This window comes from Oryctolagus cuniculus, chromosome 16, assembly GCF_964237555.1.
Source record: "Oryctolagus cuniculus chromosome 16, mOryCun1.1, whole genome shotgun sequence".
Classification (NCBI taxonomy): Eukaryota; Metazoa; Chordata; class Mammalia; order Lagomorpha; family Leporidae; genus Oryctolagus; species Oryctolagus cuniculus.
Genome location: NC_091447.1, coordinates 60,757,198 through 60,775,081, shown reverse-complemented (window position 1 = coordinate 60,775,081; position 17,884 = coordinate 60,757,198). Strand labels below are relative to the sequence as shown.

At 63.7% G+C, this 17,884-nt stretch overlaps 3 protein-coding genes across 11 annotated transcripts; 2 read left to right on the top strand and 1 right to left on the bottom strand.

The window, feature by feature from the left end:
• Positions 1-214: 214 nt before the first annotated feature.
• TUBB4A (tubulin beta 4A class IVa) lies at positions 215-5,183 on the top strand. Its single transcript, XM_008252902.3, has 4 exons — positions 215-434; positions 921-1,029; positions 1,118-1,228; positions 3,791-5,183. The coding sequence occupies exons 1-4, from the start codon at positions 378-380 to the stop codon at positions 4,846-4,848; spliced, it is 1,335 nt and encodes a 444-aa protein (XP_008251124.1). The 5' UTR covers positions 215-377; the 3' UTR covers positions 4,849-5,183.
• A 246-nt stretch (positions 5,184-5,429) lies between these two features.
• DENND1C (DENN domain containing 1C) lies at positions 5,430-13,741 on the top strand. Of its 3 annotated transcripts, XM_008252903.4 has the most exons (23): positions 5,430-5,564; positions 6,336-6,400; positions 6,496-6,539; positions 6,639-6,688; positions 6,972-7,091; positions 7,191-7,260; positions 7,410-7,490; positions 7,585-7,650; positions 7,731-7,784; positions 7,871-7,981; positions 8,726-8,826; positions 8,909-8,954; positions 9,056-9,157; positions 9,250-9,375; positions 9,980-10,084; positions 10,583-10,673; positions 10,771-10,811; positions 11,018-11,089; positions 11,967-12,011; positions 12,085-12,192; positions 12,353-12,420; positions 12,530-12,737; positions 12,836-13,741. In XM_008252903.4, the coding sequence occupies exons 1-23, from the start codon at positions 5,548-5,550 to the stop codon at positions 13,448-13,450; spliced, it is 2,406 nt and encodes an 801-aa protein (XP_008251125.1). In that variant the 5' UTR covers positions 5,430-5,547; the 3' UTR covers positions 13,451-13,741. The 3 variants fall into 3 exon arrangements, with proteins under 3 accessions (XP_008251125.1, XP_017195569.1, XP_069914847.1); XM_017340080.3 differs by lacking the exon at positions 7,585-7,650; XM_070058746.1 differs by lacking the exon at positions 9,980-10,084.
• On the bottom strand, positions 13,657-17,783 carry CRB3 (crumbs cell polarity complex component 3). Of its 7 annotated transcripts, none has more exons than XM_070058764.1 (9): positions 17,371-17,783; positions 17,144-17,238; positions 16,818-16,902; positions 16,388-16,543; positions 16,115-16,203; positions 15,596-15,762; positions 14,844-14,920; positions 14,327-14,470; positions 13,657-13,974 (listed from the first exon to the last, which is right to left on the bottom strand). In XM_070058764.1, exons 6-9 carry the CDS (start codon positions 15,675-15,677, stop codon positions 13,903-13,905), a joined length of 375 nt encoding a protein of 124 aa, XP_069914865.1. In that variant the 5' UTR covers positions 15,678-15,762; positions 16,115-16,203; positions 16,388-16,543; positions 16,818-16,902; positions 17,144-17,238; positions 17,371-17,783; the 3' UTR covers positions 13,657-13,902. The 7 variants fall into 7 exon arrangements, with proteins under 7 accessions (XP_069914865.1, XP_069914866.1, XP_069914864.1 ...); XM_070058765.1 differs by having other exon boundaries at positions 16,671-16,832; XM_070058763.1 differs by having other exon boundaries at positions 16,671-16,902; positions 17,371-17,508.
• Positions 17,784-17,884: the final 101 nt, after the last annotated feature.

The following is a 17,884-nucleotide window of genomic DNA, read 5'->3' as shown; positions in this document are numbered from 1 at the left end:
CCCATTGCCGCAACCCGCGCGCGTCCAGGCCCGGCCGCGGGGTGGGGGCGCGCTCGGGACCCTGGTGCGCCGCAGCTGCAACCCCCCCGTGGTCCCGCAGGCTGCGGGAGAGCCAGATCCCGACCCTGCCCCCCGCCCCCGGCGCGCGTCCCAACGCCCTGGGCCCGGGGCGGGACCAGGGGGCGGAGCGGGCCGGTGACCGGGCGTGACGCGCGCCCTGCCCGCGCATATAGAGGCGCCCGGGGCGCGGGGACTGAGCTTCGCCTCTGCCACCTCCGCCGCCGCCGCCGCCGCCGCAGCAGCAGCAGCCGCCGCAGCAAGCAGCGCCCCGCGTCCGCGCCCCTGCAGCCGCCGCGCCCAGCATCCGCGCCACCGCCATGCGGGAGATCGTGCACCTGCAAGCCGGCCAGTGCGGCAACCAGATCGGTGCCAAGGTGCGCGGGGCCGGGCTGGGCTCCTGCAGCTGTCCGGAGCCTCTCTACTCGCGGCCTTTAGGGACCCGGGTTCCCCCCCCACCGGGGGGCCGGGGAGCAGCGCCCCAGGGATGGTGGGGGATGGGGCGCTGGGGACCGAGCCCGGCTGGAAACAAAGGCTCGACGGGGGATGGGGGTGGGGCCCAGCCTGCGGTCCGCCGGCCACAGCTGGCTTCACAGCTGGCCGCTGTCCCCTGCAGGCGCACAAAGAGACCCCGCCCCTCCCCCCACGCCGCAGCCGGGGTGCGCGGGTGCCGACCGCGCCGCCCCGCCCCCATCTATCCCTTCTTGCTGCCTCATCCCCGCCATCCCTGTCGGTCCTCAAGTCACCTGCCTGAGGGACAGGTGGCGGCTCCGGGGCTCTCGAGGCAGGGGTCCTGGGCCTGGCCACCAGCTCTTGGCCTCTCCCAACCCTTCCCTCCCCCTCGGCTCTCTCTCTCTCTCCAGTTTTGGGAGGTGATTAGCGATGAGCACGGGATCGACCCCACCGGCACCTACCACGGGGACAGCGATCTGCAGCTGGAAAGGATCAATGTCTACTACAATGAGGCCACAGGTACGTTCCCCAGGGCCCCGGGCCGGAGCGGGGGCGGGCGCGGCCAAGGACGGGCCACCCCGGCTGCCCACCATCTGTTTCCCCGCAGGGGGCAATTATGTTCCCAGAGCCGTGCTGGTGGACCTGGAACCCGGCACCATGGACTCCGTCCGCTCCGGCCCCTTTGGCCAGATCTTCCGGCCTGACAACTTCGTGTTTGGTGAGTCCCTGGCGTGACACAACGGGAGCCCCCCTTGTCCCTTCCATTTCCAGATGCTTCCTGAAAATTCTCTTCGCAGCACCAGGGAGTCAGCTGTGATCAGAGGGCCCTACGGCAGACAGGGCAGTGACGGGGACCCGCCAGCCGCCATGGGAGCCCTAAGGGGGCATTGGTACAGCAGAGAGCTCAGGGAGGAGGTGGCATTGTATTACTTTGTTTCAGAAGCGGAAGACAGGCAGGCAGAGAGAGAGAGAGAGGGTCCCCATCCACTGGTTCACCCCCAAGTGCCTGCAGTGGCTGGGGCTGGACTGAGGCCAGAGCCACGAGCTAGGAACTCCAGCTCGGTCCCCGTCACCCGAGCCATCACTGCTCCTACCACCCGTGGTCTGCACTGGCAGGAAGTAGGAGCCAACCCTGGCACTGTGGTGTGGGGCCCACGGGTGTCCTAACCACTAGGCTAAATGCCCCCAGGAAGTGACATTTCCATTCAGCGACTTGGACCCGAGCCGGACGCCTGGCTGCAAATGACAGCTCTGTTACTTGATGCCTTTGATAAACAATTAGTGAACACCTACTGCATACAGGTGCAGGGGTCACGTTCCAACGGCTGCCCCCCCCTCCCTGGTGGAGGAGACAGATTGAAGCTAGCCACGGATCGAGCCAGCTGGGGGCTTCACCTTCTTATGCCTCTTTCAATTAGGGGTCAGGACCGCGGGGCTTCAAGCTGCTCACGTGGGCAGAGGGCACAGCACCTGTCAGAGGGACACGGGACTAAGCCATCACCACCATCAGTATCAGCAGCAGTGCCGATGTGACACATAGGACGTGGCCTGGCCAAGGGACGTGGAGGGGAGGGAGGGTGTGAAAGGCAGGCGGGCAGCGCAGGCATAGACATAGACAGCAGGCACCCGCCACCCTTCCGGGAGAACTCGCGGCACCCCAGCCCCAGTCTGCAGTGTGGGACTGACGGGACCAGCTGTGTGAGCTTGGGCCAGCAGCGGCTATCCCTTTCTGATCTAAAGACACACACGGGCCCCCAGGCAGCGGCTTTGCAAAGACTGAACAGGTTGCCCAACGGGCTGACCACGGGCCACGAGATTCCATGGCCTCTGGAAGGCAGGGGACTGGGGAGGAGGCCCAAGTGTGGACTGAGGAGCCACGTGCCCCGGTGCAGATCCCGGCCACCCCATCTGCTTGCTGTGTGACTTCCCACACATAACGGAACCCCTCTGTGCCTCCTCAGCTATATAGTGGAAGAAGAATTTACACAAAACTCCAGAGATACAGGGCATGTGCAACACTTAGACGTTCGAGGCATCCAAAAGGAGAAAGCGCCTACTGTGTGCCCGACACAGCGGCGACCGAGGCAAAGCCCTAGTGCCACAGGAAGCTGCATTCTAGTGGGGACAGACCCAAGCAGAAAGATACAGAAATGGGTACATATAGGAGGTTAGGTAGTGACAGGTGCCACACAGAACAAAGTAAAGGTAGGGTGTGGAGAACGAGCGGGAGGGAACGTTATAGATGGGGGGCAGTCAGATGGCATCTCTGAGGCTGAGACGGGAGCCATGTGACAGCCTGGAGAGAAAGAATTCTGGGTAGCAAAAACAGCCCGTGCAAAGGTCCCGAGGCAGGACTGGACCTCATGTTTCCAAGGAGTAGCCAGAGGCTTGTGTGCAGGGGAGAGGCGGGAGGAGAGGGCCCAGGTCACAGATAAAGCTGGGGTGGAGCAGGGAGGGAGCCTTGGAGGGCTGTGGGCAGAGAGAGGAGACCAGACGCAGGTGCTCACAGGTGCCCTCTAGTGGCTGCTGCGTGGAGGGCAGGCTGCGGGAGGCTCCCTGTGCTCACAGAGCCCACGCAGAAAAGAAATATTCGCCGTGGACCACGATAGCAGCCCATATCCTAACACTGACCCTTGGCCTGCTGCAGTGTGCATTCCACAGTAAGATTAGAAAGAATAAACAAGATTCATGAGAAAATGCAGGCTTGTCCCTGCTACAGAGATAAATCAAGCCAGGAAGAGGGAAGTAAGAGGAGTTAGAGCTGTGGGCGGGGAGAGCCCAGCTGGGGCTGAGGACGCCCTGGAGGAGGTGAGGGGGGAGCCTGGGGCGTCCTGGGGGAGGAGCGCCCCAGGCAGGGGGGGGCACAGCCGGTGCAGAGCCCCCCCCCCCCAGGCAGGAGGAGCCTGGCATGTGGGAGGGGCAGCTCTGCTGGTGTGGTCTGGACAGAGCGAGTGGGGGAGGGGCAGGTCCAGCAGAGCCTGGTGGGCTGGGGGGGGGGGGGGGCGGCGGTCGGGCTTTGGGTGAAAAGTGGACAAGCTGATCGGATTCGGAGCAGAGTCGGGACCTGATTCGGTCGAGGTTCTACTTGGATTCTCCTGGCCAGCAGGTGACGGTGAAGCTACAATGATTCGTGATTGACCCTTTTATTATTATTTTATTATTTTTTATTATTATTATTATTCCAGGGTGGCAGGCAGGGTTGAGGGCGGGAGTGGCGGGTAGCTACCCATAACAACCCGTGCGTCCCCTCCCTTGCCCACCTCCTTCCCCCCCAAATCAGGCCAATCCGGAGCCGGCAACAACTGGGCCAAGGGCCACTACACGGAGGGCGCTGAGCTGGTAGACGCCGTCCTGGACGTGGTGCGCAAGGAGGCCGAGAGCTGCGACTGCCTGCAGGGCTTCCAGCTGACCCACTCGCTGGGCGGCGGCACGGGCTCGGGCATGGGCACCCTGCTCATCAGCAAGATCCGCGAGGAGTTCCCCGACCGCATCATGAACACCTTCAGCGTGGTGCCCTCGCCCAAGGTGTCCGACACCGTGGTGGAGCCCTACAACGCCACGCTGTCCGTGCACCAGCTGGTGGAGAACACGGACGAGACCTACTGCATCGACAACGAGGCCCTATACGACATCTGCTTCCGCACACTCAAGCTCACCACGCCCACCTACGGCGACCTCAACCACCTGGTGTCGGCCACCATGAGCGGGGTCACCACCTGCCTGCGCTTCCCCGGCCAGCTCAACGCCGACCTGCGCAAGCTGGCCGTGAACATGGTGCCCTTCCCCCGCCTGCACTTCTTCATGCCGGGCTTCGCGCCCCTCACCAGCCGCGGCAGCCAGCAGTACCGCGCCCTGACCGTGCCCGAGCTCACCCAGCAGATGTTCGACGCCAAGAACATGATGGCCGCCTGCGACCCGCGCCACGGCCGCTACCTGACGGTGGCCGCCGTGTTCCGCGGCCGCATGTCCATGAAGGAGGTGGACGAGCAGATGCTGAGCGTGCAGAGCAAGAACAGCAGCTACTTCGTCGAGTGGATCCCCAACAACGTCAAGACGGCCGTGTGCGACATCCCGCCGCGCGGCCTCAAGATGGCCGCGACCTTCATCGGCAACAGCACGGCCATCCAGGAGCTGTTCAAGCGCATCTCGGAGCAGTTCACGGCCATGTTCCGGCGCAAGGCCTTCCTGCACTGGTACACGGGCGAGGGCATGGACGAGATGGAGTTCACCGAGGCCGAGAGCAACATGAACGACCTGGTGTCCGAGTACCAGCAGTACCAGGACGCCACGGCCGAGGAGGGCGAGTTTGAGGAGGAGGCCGAAGAGGAGGTGGCCTAGGGCCGCCGCGCCCCGCCCCCAGCTCACCTTTTCACCCTTGACCCTCACCCCCTCTCCCTCGGCGACGCCTGAACCCCGACTCCTGGACACCCCTGCTGGACGCGCGCCTGCCTGCCTCACCTTTGACCCCTTTGAGCCTCTGTGTCCCCATGATGTCATCTCAGCTCCCACCTGCCCTGTGCTTGCCAAGGGGGGGAACGTGGGAAGATGGTGGGAGCCAGGCCTGGAGCCCCCCACCCCATGCCTTGGGGAGGGGGGTTAGGGAGCCCGCCCCACCCCACTCCTCTGTCTCACTTCCCATAAATAAATGCATCCATGGCCTGGTGTGTTGCTAATGAGTTTGTTTTTTCAGTTCTGAGCCCAAAAATCAAGGGTTCCCGACTGCGGGGTAGATCATGGGATCCCAGAGCTGGAGGGCTCCCCGGAGGGGGCATCGGGGACTCTCTTGCAAGTCGCTCTGGGTGGGCCACTTCCTGGCCTCGGGCTGCTCACCCACCCTGCTGAAGGCTAGGAGGCCAGGCGCCTGGGTTTCTCCCTGTGGGTGGGGGCAGGGGCCTCCGCCCCAGGGACGTCACCCGTTAAACTTCCTCTCTCAGCCACACAGGAAGCTGAGCCGGCGCAGGGCCTGGGCCCTGAGCAAGCACAGGCCCCCAGGACCCCTGGGGACTCGGCCCCGGGCCTCTCAGCCCGGCAGGGACCATGGGATCCACCACTGAGTAAGAGCTTGACCTCTCCCCTCATCCTCCCGGGCAAGAATTCCCAGCCCAACTGGCGCAGAGGGGAGGTGCAGGGACCCGCAGGGGGCAAAGCAGGAATCGGGAGGACCCTCGGCTGTGGCCTGCACCCTAGGTCTTTGCCTCCCTCCTTCTGGCTCTGGGAGATTGTCTGCAGCTCAGGAGAGCGCACGCCTGTGGGTCTCTGGGGTGTTTCCTGCCGGGGGTCAGGGGGATGGGTGATGGGTACGGGGAAGGGCAGCTGGGGATCCATGTGAGGGGGTGACCCGGTGGCATGATGAGGGTGAAACGCTGGGTGGGGTGTGTGCAGCTGGCCCCCCCTCCCCGCACCCAAGTCCCAGCATCCTCCGAGGGAAAAGAGGGGAGGGCAGAGACGGCCAGACTTGGAACCCGGCACCTGCTCTCCTTCCTCTGATGAGAAATGGGGGGGGGCATTAGCAGGGGCCCCTGAGGTCTTCCGGGCAGGGGACACATGGGGCTCACAGAACAGGCGGATGTCGCTCCCCTGCACCCACGGGCAGTTTCACACTCACAGGCTCACGGGAATGCATTCAGACACATGCATGTGCACACATACAAGTCACGCCTTCACACACATGCACGGCTGGCTGCCTGTTCTTGGTCCACCTCATCCTCACAGCCATGCATACACATGTACACCCATGCACAATCACACATGTGTGCAGGATGGCATACACACACACACACACACAAGCAAGTCTGTGCAGCTGCCGAACCTTTGTGTTCCCACAGGGGGAGTCCCCCCGCTGCGTTTGACTGGTTTTTTGAGGCGGCCTGCCCCGCCTCCCTGCAGGCCGGTGAGTTGGGAGCAAGGGGATGGGGGTGGGGATGAGGGTGGCAGGGGGATCGTGGGCCTGGAGCTGGGAACTTAGAGGCCGGCTTCTCCCTACAGAGCCACCCATCCTGTGGCAGTTTCCCCCAGATTTCAGGGACCAGGTACGCGGGCCAGGGCTGGTCCCCTAGGGGAGGGAACTCTACAGCTTGCACTTGGAGCCCAGGGGTGAGGCCAGCAGCCGGTGTTTCTGTCCACTTCAGGAGGCCGTGCACATGGTGCCGAAGTTCTGCTTCCCTTTTGATGTGGAAAGGTACGGAGCGGAGCCCAAGTGAGCAGGGACTTGGGCTCAGGACCCCTGACAATTAGGGACCTGTGTGGGCAGAGACTAGAGACTCGGGGGACTCAGATATCAAGGGACACGCAAAATTGGGGATTCAGACCGGGGCACCCTGATACCCAGAGACATTCAGGCATTTGACAACCAGGAACCCACACACGCAGGGCCCCAGCCAGGACAGGTGAGGCAGCCCTGGAACGGTGGGGCAGTGGATTTAGGACATGCGGGCCTCTCTGGGACCCTCTGCCACCTCCAGGGAGCCCCCCAGCCCCGCAGCACAGCACTTCACCTTTGCCCTGACGGACCTGGCCGGAAACCGCAGATTTGGCTTCTGCCGCCTGCGAGCTGGAGCCCGGAGCTGCCTGTGCATCCTCAGGTGTGGGCTCCAGGGGGTCCGTGGGCGGGTGGGAAGGACTTCTGCCTAGGAGGGGGCGGGAAAGGGGCGTTCCCTGCAACCTGTCTCCTCTCTCCATAGCCACCTGCCTTGGTTTGAGGTATTCTACAAGCTACTGAACACCGTGGGGGACCTCTTAGCTCAGGACCAAGTGAGACCGGCGCCCCCTCTTGCTCAGCACCTACCCCCAATAAGCCCGCAGCCCCTCCCAGCACAGCCAGGCCTGGCCTGAGACCACCTCACCTGAGCCATCCTCTCACAGTGCCCCAGGCACCCTCACCCTGCACGCCTCCTCCCCAGGTTTCCGAAGTCAAGGATCTTTTACTAAATCTGCAGCAGCAAACCCTGCCTGGGAGCCAGACCTCGGCCGGGCTGGGCCTGGTGAGTTGCCCCCAGACCCGGGGCCTTGGAGAAGGTGGATGGGGAGGCTGCACCCCAGCCTTTGAGGACCACACAGCTCCCCTCCCCCACCCAGGGCGGCGGAGCGCGGGGCTCCAGCGTGCACGGCGTCCTGCCCCCTGCCCCCGGGACCAGCAGGCCTGTGAGTGAGGCTCGGGGACCCCGGGAGCCCCCAATCCCCCTGATTGGCTGATTCCCACCACCGCCCATGTCCCCCGACAGCTCTCCTGCTTCGTGGCCCCGGACGCCGACCGCCTGCCATCCATCCCTGAGAATGTGAGTGGGAATCTGGAGGCGCCAGTAGGGTCCCAAAACCCAGAGAGGGGGATGCCGGACCCCAGCGCGCCCCTCCATTCCCCCAGAGGAATCTGACGGAGCTGGTGGTGGCGGTGACGGATGAAAACATCGTGGGGCTGTTCGCGGCGCTCCTGGCCGAGCGGAGAGTCCTGCTCGTCTCCAGCAAGCTCAGCACCGTGAGGCGGGGCAGCGGCCGGGGGCGGGGCAAGCGCGGCTCCTCCCACTTGGGGACGGGGTCGTGGGGAGGTGGCTGATTACCAGCTCCAGCTCCACCCTCGGAGACCTGGAGGCAAAGTCCCGGCTCCACCTCTAAGAGGGGGAATCCGCAGAGGCTGAGTTGTAGCTCCTCCTCTTTGGGGGCCGTGCTCAATCCAGGCTTCACCCACTATGGACCAGAAGAGGCCTGGCTCTGCCTTAGCTCCGCCCCTAGAGGATAGAGGGGACCTGTTGGCTCCACCTCTTTGGGGGCGTGGCCCGGAGTCTTACTTACAGCTCCTCCCCTCTAGGGGTAGGGCCAGTATATGCGCCCTGGCTCCACTCCTAGGGGCGGGACTGGGGCGGGCTTAATCTTAGCCCCGCCTATTGGGGGGTGGAGTCACTGGAATCGAGTGATAGTTCTGCGCTTTGGGGAGGGATCTAGGAGGAGCACTGCTTGCTAGCTTGGTCCCCTGAACCGAAGGACCGGGCAGGATGAGCTGGGTTCCGGCTCCACCCGCTCAAAGCACCGTTAATGAGCCTAATTCTTGGTCTCCACCTGATTCCCAAAACGTTCAGAGTTGCCTCGCTGCGGTGGGTCGGGGGAGGTGGGGCAGGAGCCTGGGGACGTAGGACGTGGAGCGGGGATAGCCCCGGTCTCGGAGAGGCCCCCGGAAGCTGGAGTCCAGGCCCTGACTCCCCGACCCACCCCCGCGCGTCCCCAGCTGACGTCGTGCGTCCACGCGTCCTGCGGGCTCCTGTACCCCATGCGCTGGGAGCACGTGCTCATCCCCACGCTGCCCCCGCACCTGCTGGACTACTGCTGGTGAGGAAAGCGGGGCTGAGCGCGGGCGGGCCTGGGGGATGAGGGGGCGGCGCCCGCGTGACCCCGAGCCCTCCATCCGCAGCGCGCCCATGCCCTACCTCATCGGAGTGCACGCCAGTCTCGTGGAGGTGAGCACAGGCCCGCCTGGATGGTGGAGACGGGAGAGACCCACCCACCCCCTTCCATGTCCCCAGCCCGGGCTCCTTGGCTCCCCCGCCCTCCCCGACAGAGAGTGCGGGACAAAGGCCTGGAGGACGTGGTGGTGATGGACGTGGACGCCAACACCCTGGAGACGCCGTTCGACGACGTGCAGGCGCTGCCCCCAGACGTGGTCAGTGTGCCCCGTCCCCCAACACAGTCCTGCTCGTGGCCGCGCGGAGGCCGCACACCTGCCCTGGTCAGCGCCACCGCTCTGTCCCCCAGGTGTCGCTGCTGCGGCTGCGGCTGAGAAAGGCCGCGCTGAGCCCCGGGGAAGGAGTGTCCCGGCTCTTCCTCAAAGCCCAGGCCCGCCTGTTCGGAGGGTACCGCGACGCGCTCCTCTGCAGAGAGGTAAGCCGGGAGGGTGGGCGCGGCTTCCTGTAAGGACGACGCCAGGCGCTTGGGCGGGGCTTCCCGGGTGTGCCTCTGCCCATCCGTAAAATGGGACTCCCAGAGTCACCACGCACAAGGGTCGACGCGTGGGCGAGGCGGCACAACCCACTCCCTTGGAAGAGTGCCTGGCATGGAGCGAGCGCCCGATGGATGCCAGTTTGCGGGCGCACGGCAGAGCTGGGAGATGGACGCTGCCCTGGTCCCATTTTCTGCAGGGAGAAACCAGGGCTTGGAGAATCTTGGGGGTCTGCAGTGTGATCTGAGCATCTGCCGTCCGCTGCCCCCTCTCCCATGCCGTACCTGGGTCCCCCTCCTGTCCCAGCTCACCTACACCAGTGCCCCCGCCTCGCCTCACCTGTGAACACCTGAGTCAGGTTCCAGCCCAGCTCCTCCCACAGCCCTCCGTGGCTCCCACCTCCCCCCACCCCCAGGCGGAGGGTCACCTCCTCCCCGCCACCCACAGACAACAGGCGCCCAACCGGTGCTTGCAAGGGGGCCAGCTGGTGCAATTCGGGAAGTCACTGCTGGCCAAGGGAGCTCAGGATGCGGGTCCTTGTCCCAGGGCCAGCCCATTACTTTCAACGAGGAAGCCTTCTTGAGCCAGAAGCCTGGGGCGCCCCTGCAGGCCTTCCACCGGCGCGCCGTGCACCTGCAGCTCTTCAAACAGGTGTGCCGGAGCCCTAAGGGCGGAGGCGCCCGGCGGGAGGTGCATTCCAGGGTCGAAGAGGAGGGGCGATGCTGCGGGCCGGGCTGGGGTTGGGGGAATTCCCCACTCCCACGCCCGCAGTTGAAGAAGACTGGACTGAACTCTTGGTTCCTAATACCTACTCCTGGACCCCTGGGAGGCTTAGTGTGGGCCCAAATTCTGGGGCCCCTAACCGGGATCCTCCTGGTCCGGGTTGGGGGTCTGTGCGGAACTCCCTTTCCATGGCAGGGGGAGGCAGGCAGGCAGCGGCTCCTGCGTCCTAGGAGAGTGGGGGAGGGGACTCCAGGGTCCTTTTGGTGTGGGGCGGAGTACTCCAGGCTCCCGGGTCTCTGTGAGGTGAGATCTGGCCCCCTGGGGACAGGTCCTGAGTGGGGGTGGGGTGGGGGCTTCTATAGCTTAAGGACAGGCTGACACCCCAGTCCTAGCAGTCAGAAACTCCCACCTTCTGCCCCTCCGTAGTTCATCGAAGGCAGACTGGAGAAGCTCAACGCTGGCGAGGGCTTCTCCGATGCCTTTGAGCAGGAGATCACCTGCTGCGGGACCTCCTCAGGTGAGCCGGGAGCACGGCCCCCGGGCACCCACCCAGCGGCACCCAGAGCCCGCGCCTGCCTTTGGGAATCATCTTGTGTGCTCTCTCCCCACTCCAGGCACCATCCGCTCCTACCAGCTCTGGGCTGACAGTCTCAAGGTAGTCACACCCAACCCTTAACACAGTGCTTATTATGGGATCGGTAGTCCCTCCCCCCCCCCACCAGGAACAGGTGAGCAGCTGGAGAGGGAGCACACTCGTCCAGCCACACACAGCAGAGAGGGGAGTGCGGAGGTGGGGCCTGGAGTCCAGTTCTAGCGACCCAGGGGCCCACGCCTGTCTCCATTGGTGTCTTCTCTTCCCAGAAAGGTGGGGGTGCTCTCTTGAATTCGGTCAAAGCCAAGACCCAACCAGCCGTCAGGCACATGTACCGCTCGGTGAGCCTGCACCTGCCGGGGTGGCAGGAGGGAGGGAGGAAAGGACATTGCAACCCTGCATGGGGAATGGGACTTTCTTCTTAAGATTTATTTGAAAGAGTGGAAGAGAGAAAAGGCGAGACAGAGATCTTCCATCTGCTGGTTCACTCCCCCAATGGCCACAAAGGCTGGGGGCTGGGCCGAACCAAAGCTGGGAGCCCACAACTCCATCGGGGTCTCCCACAGGGCGGGCAGGGGTGCAAGCATTTGGGCCAGCTTCCACTGCTTGCCCAGGCACCTTAGCAGGGAGCCAGACTGGAACTGGCATTCCTGTATTTCCCAAATCACACAACACCGGCCCTGGGGTTTGGATGCTCTGACTCCCAACATTTATTTAAGAATGAACGTTTTTATCGGAACATAACCAGTCGCTAAACCACGAATAAGTCTTCCCACTTTTATTTGCCGTCAACCATCCCCAATTTTTGTGGGGATCATTTCTTGCCTACTGAAAATCGACAGCCAAGAATCATTGGCAGCATCTGTTGTCCCCCTCAGCAGGGACAATCCCAGCATCCGTCCTGGCGTCTGTCTCTTCCGAGCCCAAAGGTCTCCCGGAGCCAACCATTGCAGCGGAGTGTCACGCATTCCGTTTTGCTCTCGGCTTGGAGACAGTGACACATTTTTACAATGTGGTTTCGCCACTCCCAATTTGATTTGGGACTTATTCCTTCTTCCAGGAATGTTCCTTCTGTCTTAGCCAAAGAGGTGAAAGTTTGCGTGGACTTCTTAGGCGGGACATGGGAGGCACGAGTATATTTGGGCCACGCAGAGCCGGACACAGGGCTGTCCAGGTCCCAGTCACCTTTGGGTCTAAGTAGCCCTTGCTCCCCCACAGGCCAAGAGCAGCCTGAAGGGTATGCAGAGCCTACTGCTATACAAGGTAAGACCCGCCCACGGCCGATGCCCCAAGCAGGTGGAGGAAGGGGCTCCCGTCTCAGGCATCCTTTTCCTAGGATGGGGACTCCGGCCTGCAGAGAGGAGGCTCTCTGAGGGCCCCCGCCCTCACCAGCCGATCAGACCGCCTGCAACAGCGCCTGCCCATCACCCACCACTTCGGACAGGTATGGCAGCTGCCTCTCCCCCGCCTCCTCCAGGGACATCTCTCCTTCCTTCGCCCACCCCCCATAGCTGATGCTGGCTACCAACTCCCTGTCCTCCAGAAGGACTCTAGGACTCTGCAGCTCCTGAGTCTCCCCCTTCCCCAAATCTGTCTCTGTGCAGAACCGGCCCCTCCGTCCCAGCAAGAGACTCCGGCTGGAAGAGGGTCCTTCTGAGTCCTTAGGGCAAGGGTGAGGTTGAAAGAGGAGGGCTGGGGCTGATGCAGGGAAGATGGGCTCCTAAACCCCACAGCATGCAGGGAAATAAATATTGGAGGTTGCCTGTCCTCCCCCTACCCAGGACACTTTCTTTGAGCCCCGAGGATGTGCAGAGCCCCTGGGCGGAGGAAGCCCTAGACGGCAGCTTCTTGGGGTCCGGAGAGGAACTGGATTTGTTGAGTGAGATTCTGGACAGCCTGAGCGTGGGAGCCAAGAGCATGGGCAGCCTGAGGCCAAGCCAGAGCTTAGACTGCTGTCACAGAGGGGACCTGGACAGCTGCTTCAGCCTGGTGAGAAGCCCGCTACTGCTGCCTCAAACGCCCGGGGCAACCTGCCAGCTTCGCCCATCTAAAGTCCAGCACCTTGCCTGTGCTTCCTCCCTGCCCAGCCTGACATACCGGGAAGACAGAGATGGCAGTCCGAGTATGGGAAACCGCCAGAGCCCCAGCCCCTGTCCCTGCCTGCGCACCTGTCGCTCCTGCAGCACGCCCCGGCTTTGGATGCCACCTGCACCTCAGAGAACCCCGATCCCCAGCTGCCTGCCGGAGACCACCGGGACACCATCTCCACATCCCAGTCCTTCATGGCTTCCGCAGACCCCAGCAGCCAGGGGCATCCCCAACTCCCTCCTCTCGTGGAACCCCTCATCCTTCGTCTGTCCCCTCCCCGAGAGGCAGCTGAAGATTCCGGAGCCTTGGACAGCCCCTGCTCTAGACTCTCCGCAGCACCCACCCAACCCAGCCCCCCAGAAAGCCCTCAACTTCCAAGCCCCAACTCGGAGCCTGCCTGCACCTCCCAGCCTCTGGACTTTTCCTTGGACTCCGGTTCTCCAGAGCACCCCCAAGCTCAGCCTCCCGAGGTCTCGCTAGAGCCTGCTCCTTGTCAGCCCCATGAGGAACTAGGAGCCCCCTGTGCCCCCACAGCACCCCCCCGAAACTGGCAGGAGCCCCCAGCCAGGAGCCAGTCCCGAGTGGCTGATCTGAAAAAGTGTTTTGAAGGCTGAGGATCGGATCGGCAGCCTGGAAGAGACCCCCAGTGCCCCGCCATAAAGCTGCAAGAGCCTAAAGCTGTTTTTCCTGGTGCTTTTATCCGGGGCCTGAAACTCACTCCACCCCCCGGCCCCCCTCCAAGGACCCTCTCCTCCAGGAAGCCCTCCCTGCTCCATCCTCTGAGGTCCTTGCAACTTTGCAACTCATGTCTTCATTTGTCTCTTCCAGCCAGGCTAATGCCTGCAGCAGCTCAAACGGCTTTTATTATCTCTCTCTCTGGCAATTTCATATAAATATATACAAACTGAGCAGCCCCACCCTCCTTTGCCCTCCGAGCAGACTTCGAAGCACCTCGCCCCCCCCCCTCTATTCCTAAACACTGAGTGAGTCTGGTTGCCCAGGGAGGCCACAGCATCTCCCCCCAGGTTACACAGCAAGGGAGGAAGATGGATGGAAGAGAGGAGACCTAGATGGGCAGGCAGCCCCGCACCGTCTCCTTCGAGTCCTGGGGGGCCTGGGCCTCGGCTGCATGGGAGAACTGAAAGAAAGGAGAGAGGGCTGTGGGGGCTGTCCTGGGGCTGCAGAGGGAAGGTGGGAGGTGCAGGGAGCAAGGAGGCGGGTCCCCAGCCCCCGCAGCCCCAGCTGCAGGCAGAGGCACCAAGCAGAGGCAGCATGCGCTACAGAGAGGACCACTGGGCGGCGCCCCCCCCACGGCCCCCCAAGTCCTCGGGCGCCTTCAGAGGCCAGTGTCTCAGTGGCGGCTGCTGTGTGAGAGCGAGCACCGGGTAGTCCTGAGCAGTAGTGTCGGCTGCAGCGGGGCCAGGCACTCAGATGAGCCGCTCCTCCGGGGGCAACTTGAGGTTGGGAGGCGGCGGCGCCCGGGCACCCACCTGCTCCTCGCTGCTGGGCCGGTAGGTGCCCTCCGTCTGCCGCTTCTCCCGAAGCTTCCGCACCAGCAGTACCAACAGCAGCACCACAACCAGGACGCCCAGGATGGAGAAGACCACAATGATGGCGGTGATGGCCCCCTGGGACTGCGCAGAGGGGACAGGGGCAGGTGAGACCCACCTGGGTCTGAGGCTCCCAACAGCACCTCCCCCCCCCCACACACACACCTTTGCCACTTTGGTGACCTGGTCCCCACCCCTCCTACCGTGTCTCAGATGCACCTGCTGCATCTGGACTCCTGCCCTCACCTCACCTGCTTGCTTGGGGCTCCTGAAAAGTATAGGAGGTTCCTGTCCCCCTCGGGGTCTGCCCACTTGCCCCATCACTATTCTGGTCTCTTCCACTTGGGACCCTCCACTGGCCCGGTGACCTGCCACCGCTGGGGAGGGAGTGGGTCTAGTGGCTTCCACCTGCTCCCCACCCCAGCTGCCCCTCTTCCCACCGATACCCCCAACTCACCAGGCCCCCATTGGAGCTGGGGCTCGTAGGCGGGACACTGCTGGTATCATTTAAATGCAGGTCCGGTGTGGAGACAGCTGCGTGGACAGCACAAGTCAGTCCCTTCACCCTTCCCATCTCAGCCCCTCTCTTCCCTCCCTGGGCGGCCCCCTGCTCCCTAGCCCCTAGCATTTGCTCCTAGGGCCCTGCAGGGGGTACCCAGCCTCCAGTTGTTTGTTCAAGGCTATTATCACCGGAAGTGTCCGAAACCCCCCTCCCCCCTCCCCCTCACCTCTCAGCCTCTCGACCTTAAGGATGTGGGCGGGTCCTGCCTTTTCCCCGGGGAGTGTCTGACTCACACCTCCCCCCAGGCTCCCGAAACTGGAGTAAACTGAAGGAATGACTAGCATGCTGGGTGCACACCCGGAGGTAGCCAGACCTGTCAACCAGGACTCAGAGTCCCCCCGTCCGGAAGCCTCTGCCCCCAGCCCCAGCAGAAACACAGCCTAGAGACACACGCCACCCACCACCCCCCAACTCCCACCATACAGCCAGGCACCAAAATGTTCAACACCAAGTCCAACGGCCCAAGGAAGAAACTAGAAAAATCCCAACTCCGATACCCACAAACCCCTGCCTCCCAGGCCAGCTCCCCAAATTCTTGACCCTCTCTGTACCCAGCACTTGTACGCCCCACCCCCAAGCAGAGAGAGAACCAGCCAGGAATCCGGACCCCTCCCGGCCCCCCGGCGGCGGCGGCGGCCAGCTCCTACCTTGAGCCCAGGCTCGGCCCCAGCGAGCCGGCAGCAGCTGCAGGCCGATCGCCAGGAGCAGCCCCAGCGCGGGGGTCGCCATGGGCTCGGCGCCGGGGTGGTGGTGCCGAGACGGGAGCGCGCCACTGCTACCGCATCACGGGCCGGGGGTACCTGCGACTGGGCACCTGGGCGCGGGAGGAGAGAAGCCGAAGCCTGGGGTCGGCGGCCGGACCCGGGCGCAGGCCCACGGGGGAGGCGACGCGTACCAGGGCACCCCGGAGTCCCGCCCCGCCCCCCGCCGCCAGAGGTCAGAGATTAAAGATTAACTCCCGGGCGCGCGTTCCCGGGCTGCGGAAAAGGGAAGAACGCCGGGCTAAGCCGCGCGCCCTTCCTCCCTACCTGGCCCGGGCGTCTTCGACCTCGCACAGGTTCCCTGTCCCGGGTCCCTCACTCCAACCCTCGGTCAGTGCGTCGGTCGCTCGGTCCGACCCCACCGGCCCCGCCCGCTCATGTGACCCGGAAAGTTTAGTCACTCACCTGGGAGGGGAGCGCACTTCCGGCTTGTGCACCTGAGCCTAGATAGGAGGGCGGAGCCCAGAGGGGGCGGGGCCGCGCCGCGGGCGCACCTGTAACGGGAACCCAGTTCCATAAAGGGGAGGGGTAAGAGACTAGGCGAAAGCGCGCAGGTGTGAGAGGAACCTCACACCTGGATGACGGGTGTGTGTGCAGGATCGCACCCAAACTTGTAGACGCTCGTGCAGGAGGGCACTCGGATGGGGCCTAATGAGAAGAGAGCGGTGTGCTACACACCTGGAGGGGAGCAGACCTGTGTAGCAGCCGCGTGCACGGATGTTCCCGTGGGAGGGCGCACGGGAGCCACCCGCGCTGAATCACATCCGCACGGAGCATGGCTGGATGGACGAATGAATCGGACAGCTGACTGACACGGTCTGGATTGGAATACACCTGTTTTGGAAAGACGAGCTGCATGGCTCGCCCACGAAGGGGGCATCCTTGTCGGGGGGTTGTTTCTGTGGGGGGTAGGAATCGGCAGAGGGGGGTTGGCTGGAGCAACACCTGTTGAGAAACATACCTGTGAAGTGAAAGGACCTGTGAAGTCGAGACGGGGAGCACCTGTATGGAGTCGAGCCCAGACGAGGAGACCTGGGGACATCCGCACAGGGACGCACAGAGTTGGGGAGGATCAACAGGACAAAGGTTTGCGCATACTGAGGCCCACCTGTCAGAGATGCACCTGTGAGAAAACACCTGTTTGGGAGAGCGCCATGGGAGAATCATCCTCGTCCCTCCAGGTCGGAGAGCACCTGCAAGAAACAGCTGTGAATGCAGTCATCCGCTAGGGAGCTTGGGACGCACCTGTCCCAGCACACACCTGTCGGAGCTGAGGCCAGACAGGGAGCCAAAGGTGCCCTCCCAGCTGCATCTCTGGATAAAGGCTGAGGATAATAACAAGACCCCCACCCCCAGGCGGAGGAACTCCTGGGTGAAAAGTGGCGGCTGACGGGTAACGGACCCCGTTTCTTGGGGACAGACAGCACCGCCTACCTTCCAGGGTCGAGGCGTGTGCGCCGCACTGGCTCGCTCAGGGTCGGCTACTGTGGTCACTCTTCGCGGTCCAGGGTTTCTGGCCGACCTCCCTCCTAAGGGTGAGTCCGAGAAAGCCAAGGACGGGACATTCAGCAGGTGCACGGAGCGCGGCCGGGTGGGGCCCCGCCCCCAGCGCGCAGACACCCGGCCCTGCTCCCCAGGCGTGCCCCGGACGCTGCTAAGACCTCCTCACGCCGGTCCCGAGGAAGCGGTTGGCCCGGTGTCTGGATCCCGCTGCGGCCCCTTTAAGACGGCCGGGCGGGCGCTGGGGCTGCGGGGTTCAAGGCTGCCCGGGCTCCGCGGGGAGGCCCCGCCCAGGTGGGAGGACGGGGAGGGGCGGGCGGGCGCCGCTCAGGCGGCTCTGGCCAATAGGAGAGCGACTTGGCCGCCGGGCCGCGTGTTGATCTTCCGTTTCCCGATCCGAGTGGGCTGAGAAAGCAGGCGCGCGGGCGGGATGAAGGGATTGAGGGAGAGCTTCGCGTTTTGATCTTCTGTTTCGGTGGCTCAGTAGGGAATACAATAAGCGCGAGCGGGCAGATAAAGCGCTGGATGGCGCAAGGCTCACGCGTACGTCAGGGAAAAGCGAGAACTTTAGTTCCTAAAGAGGATTAGTAAAGGAAGGAGGTCAGGTGGAAGGAGATTACGAAACCCAACCCCGGGGCATCTACTTTGCTAGTTCCCTTGGGGTAAAGGAGAAGT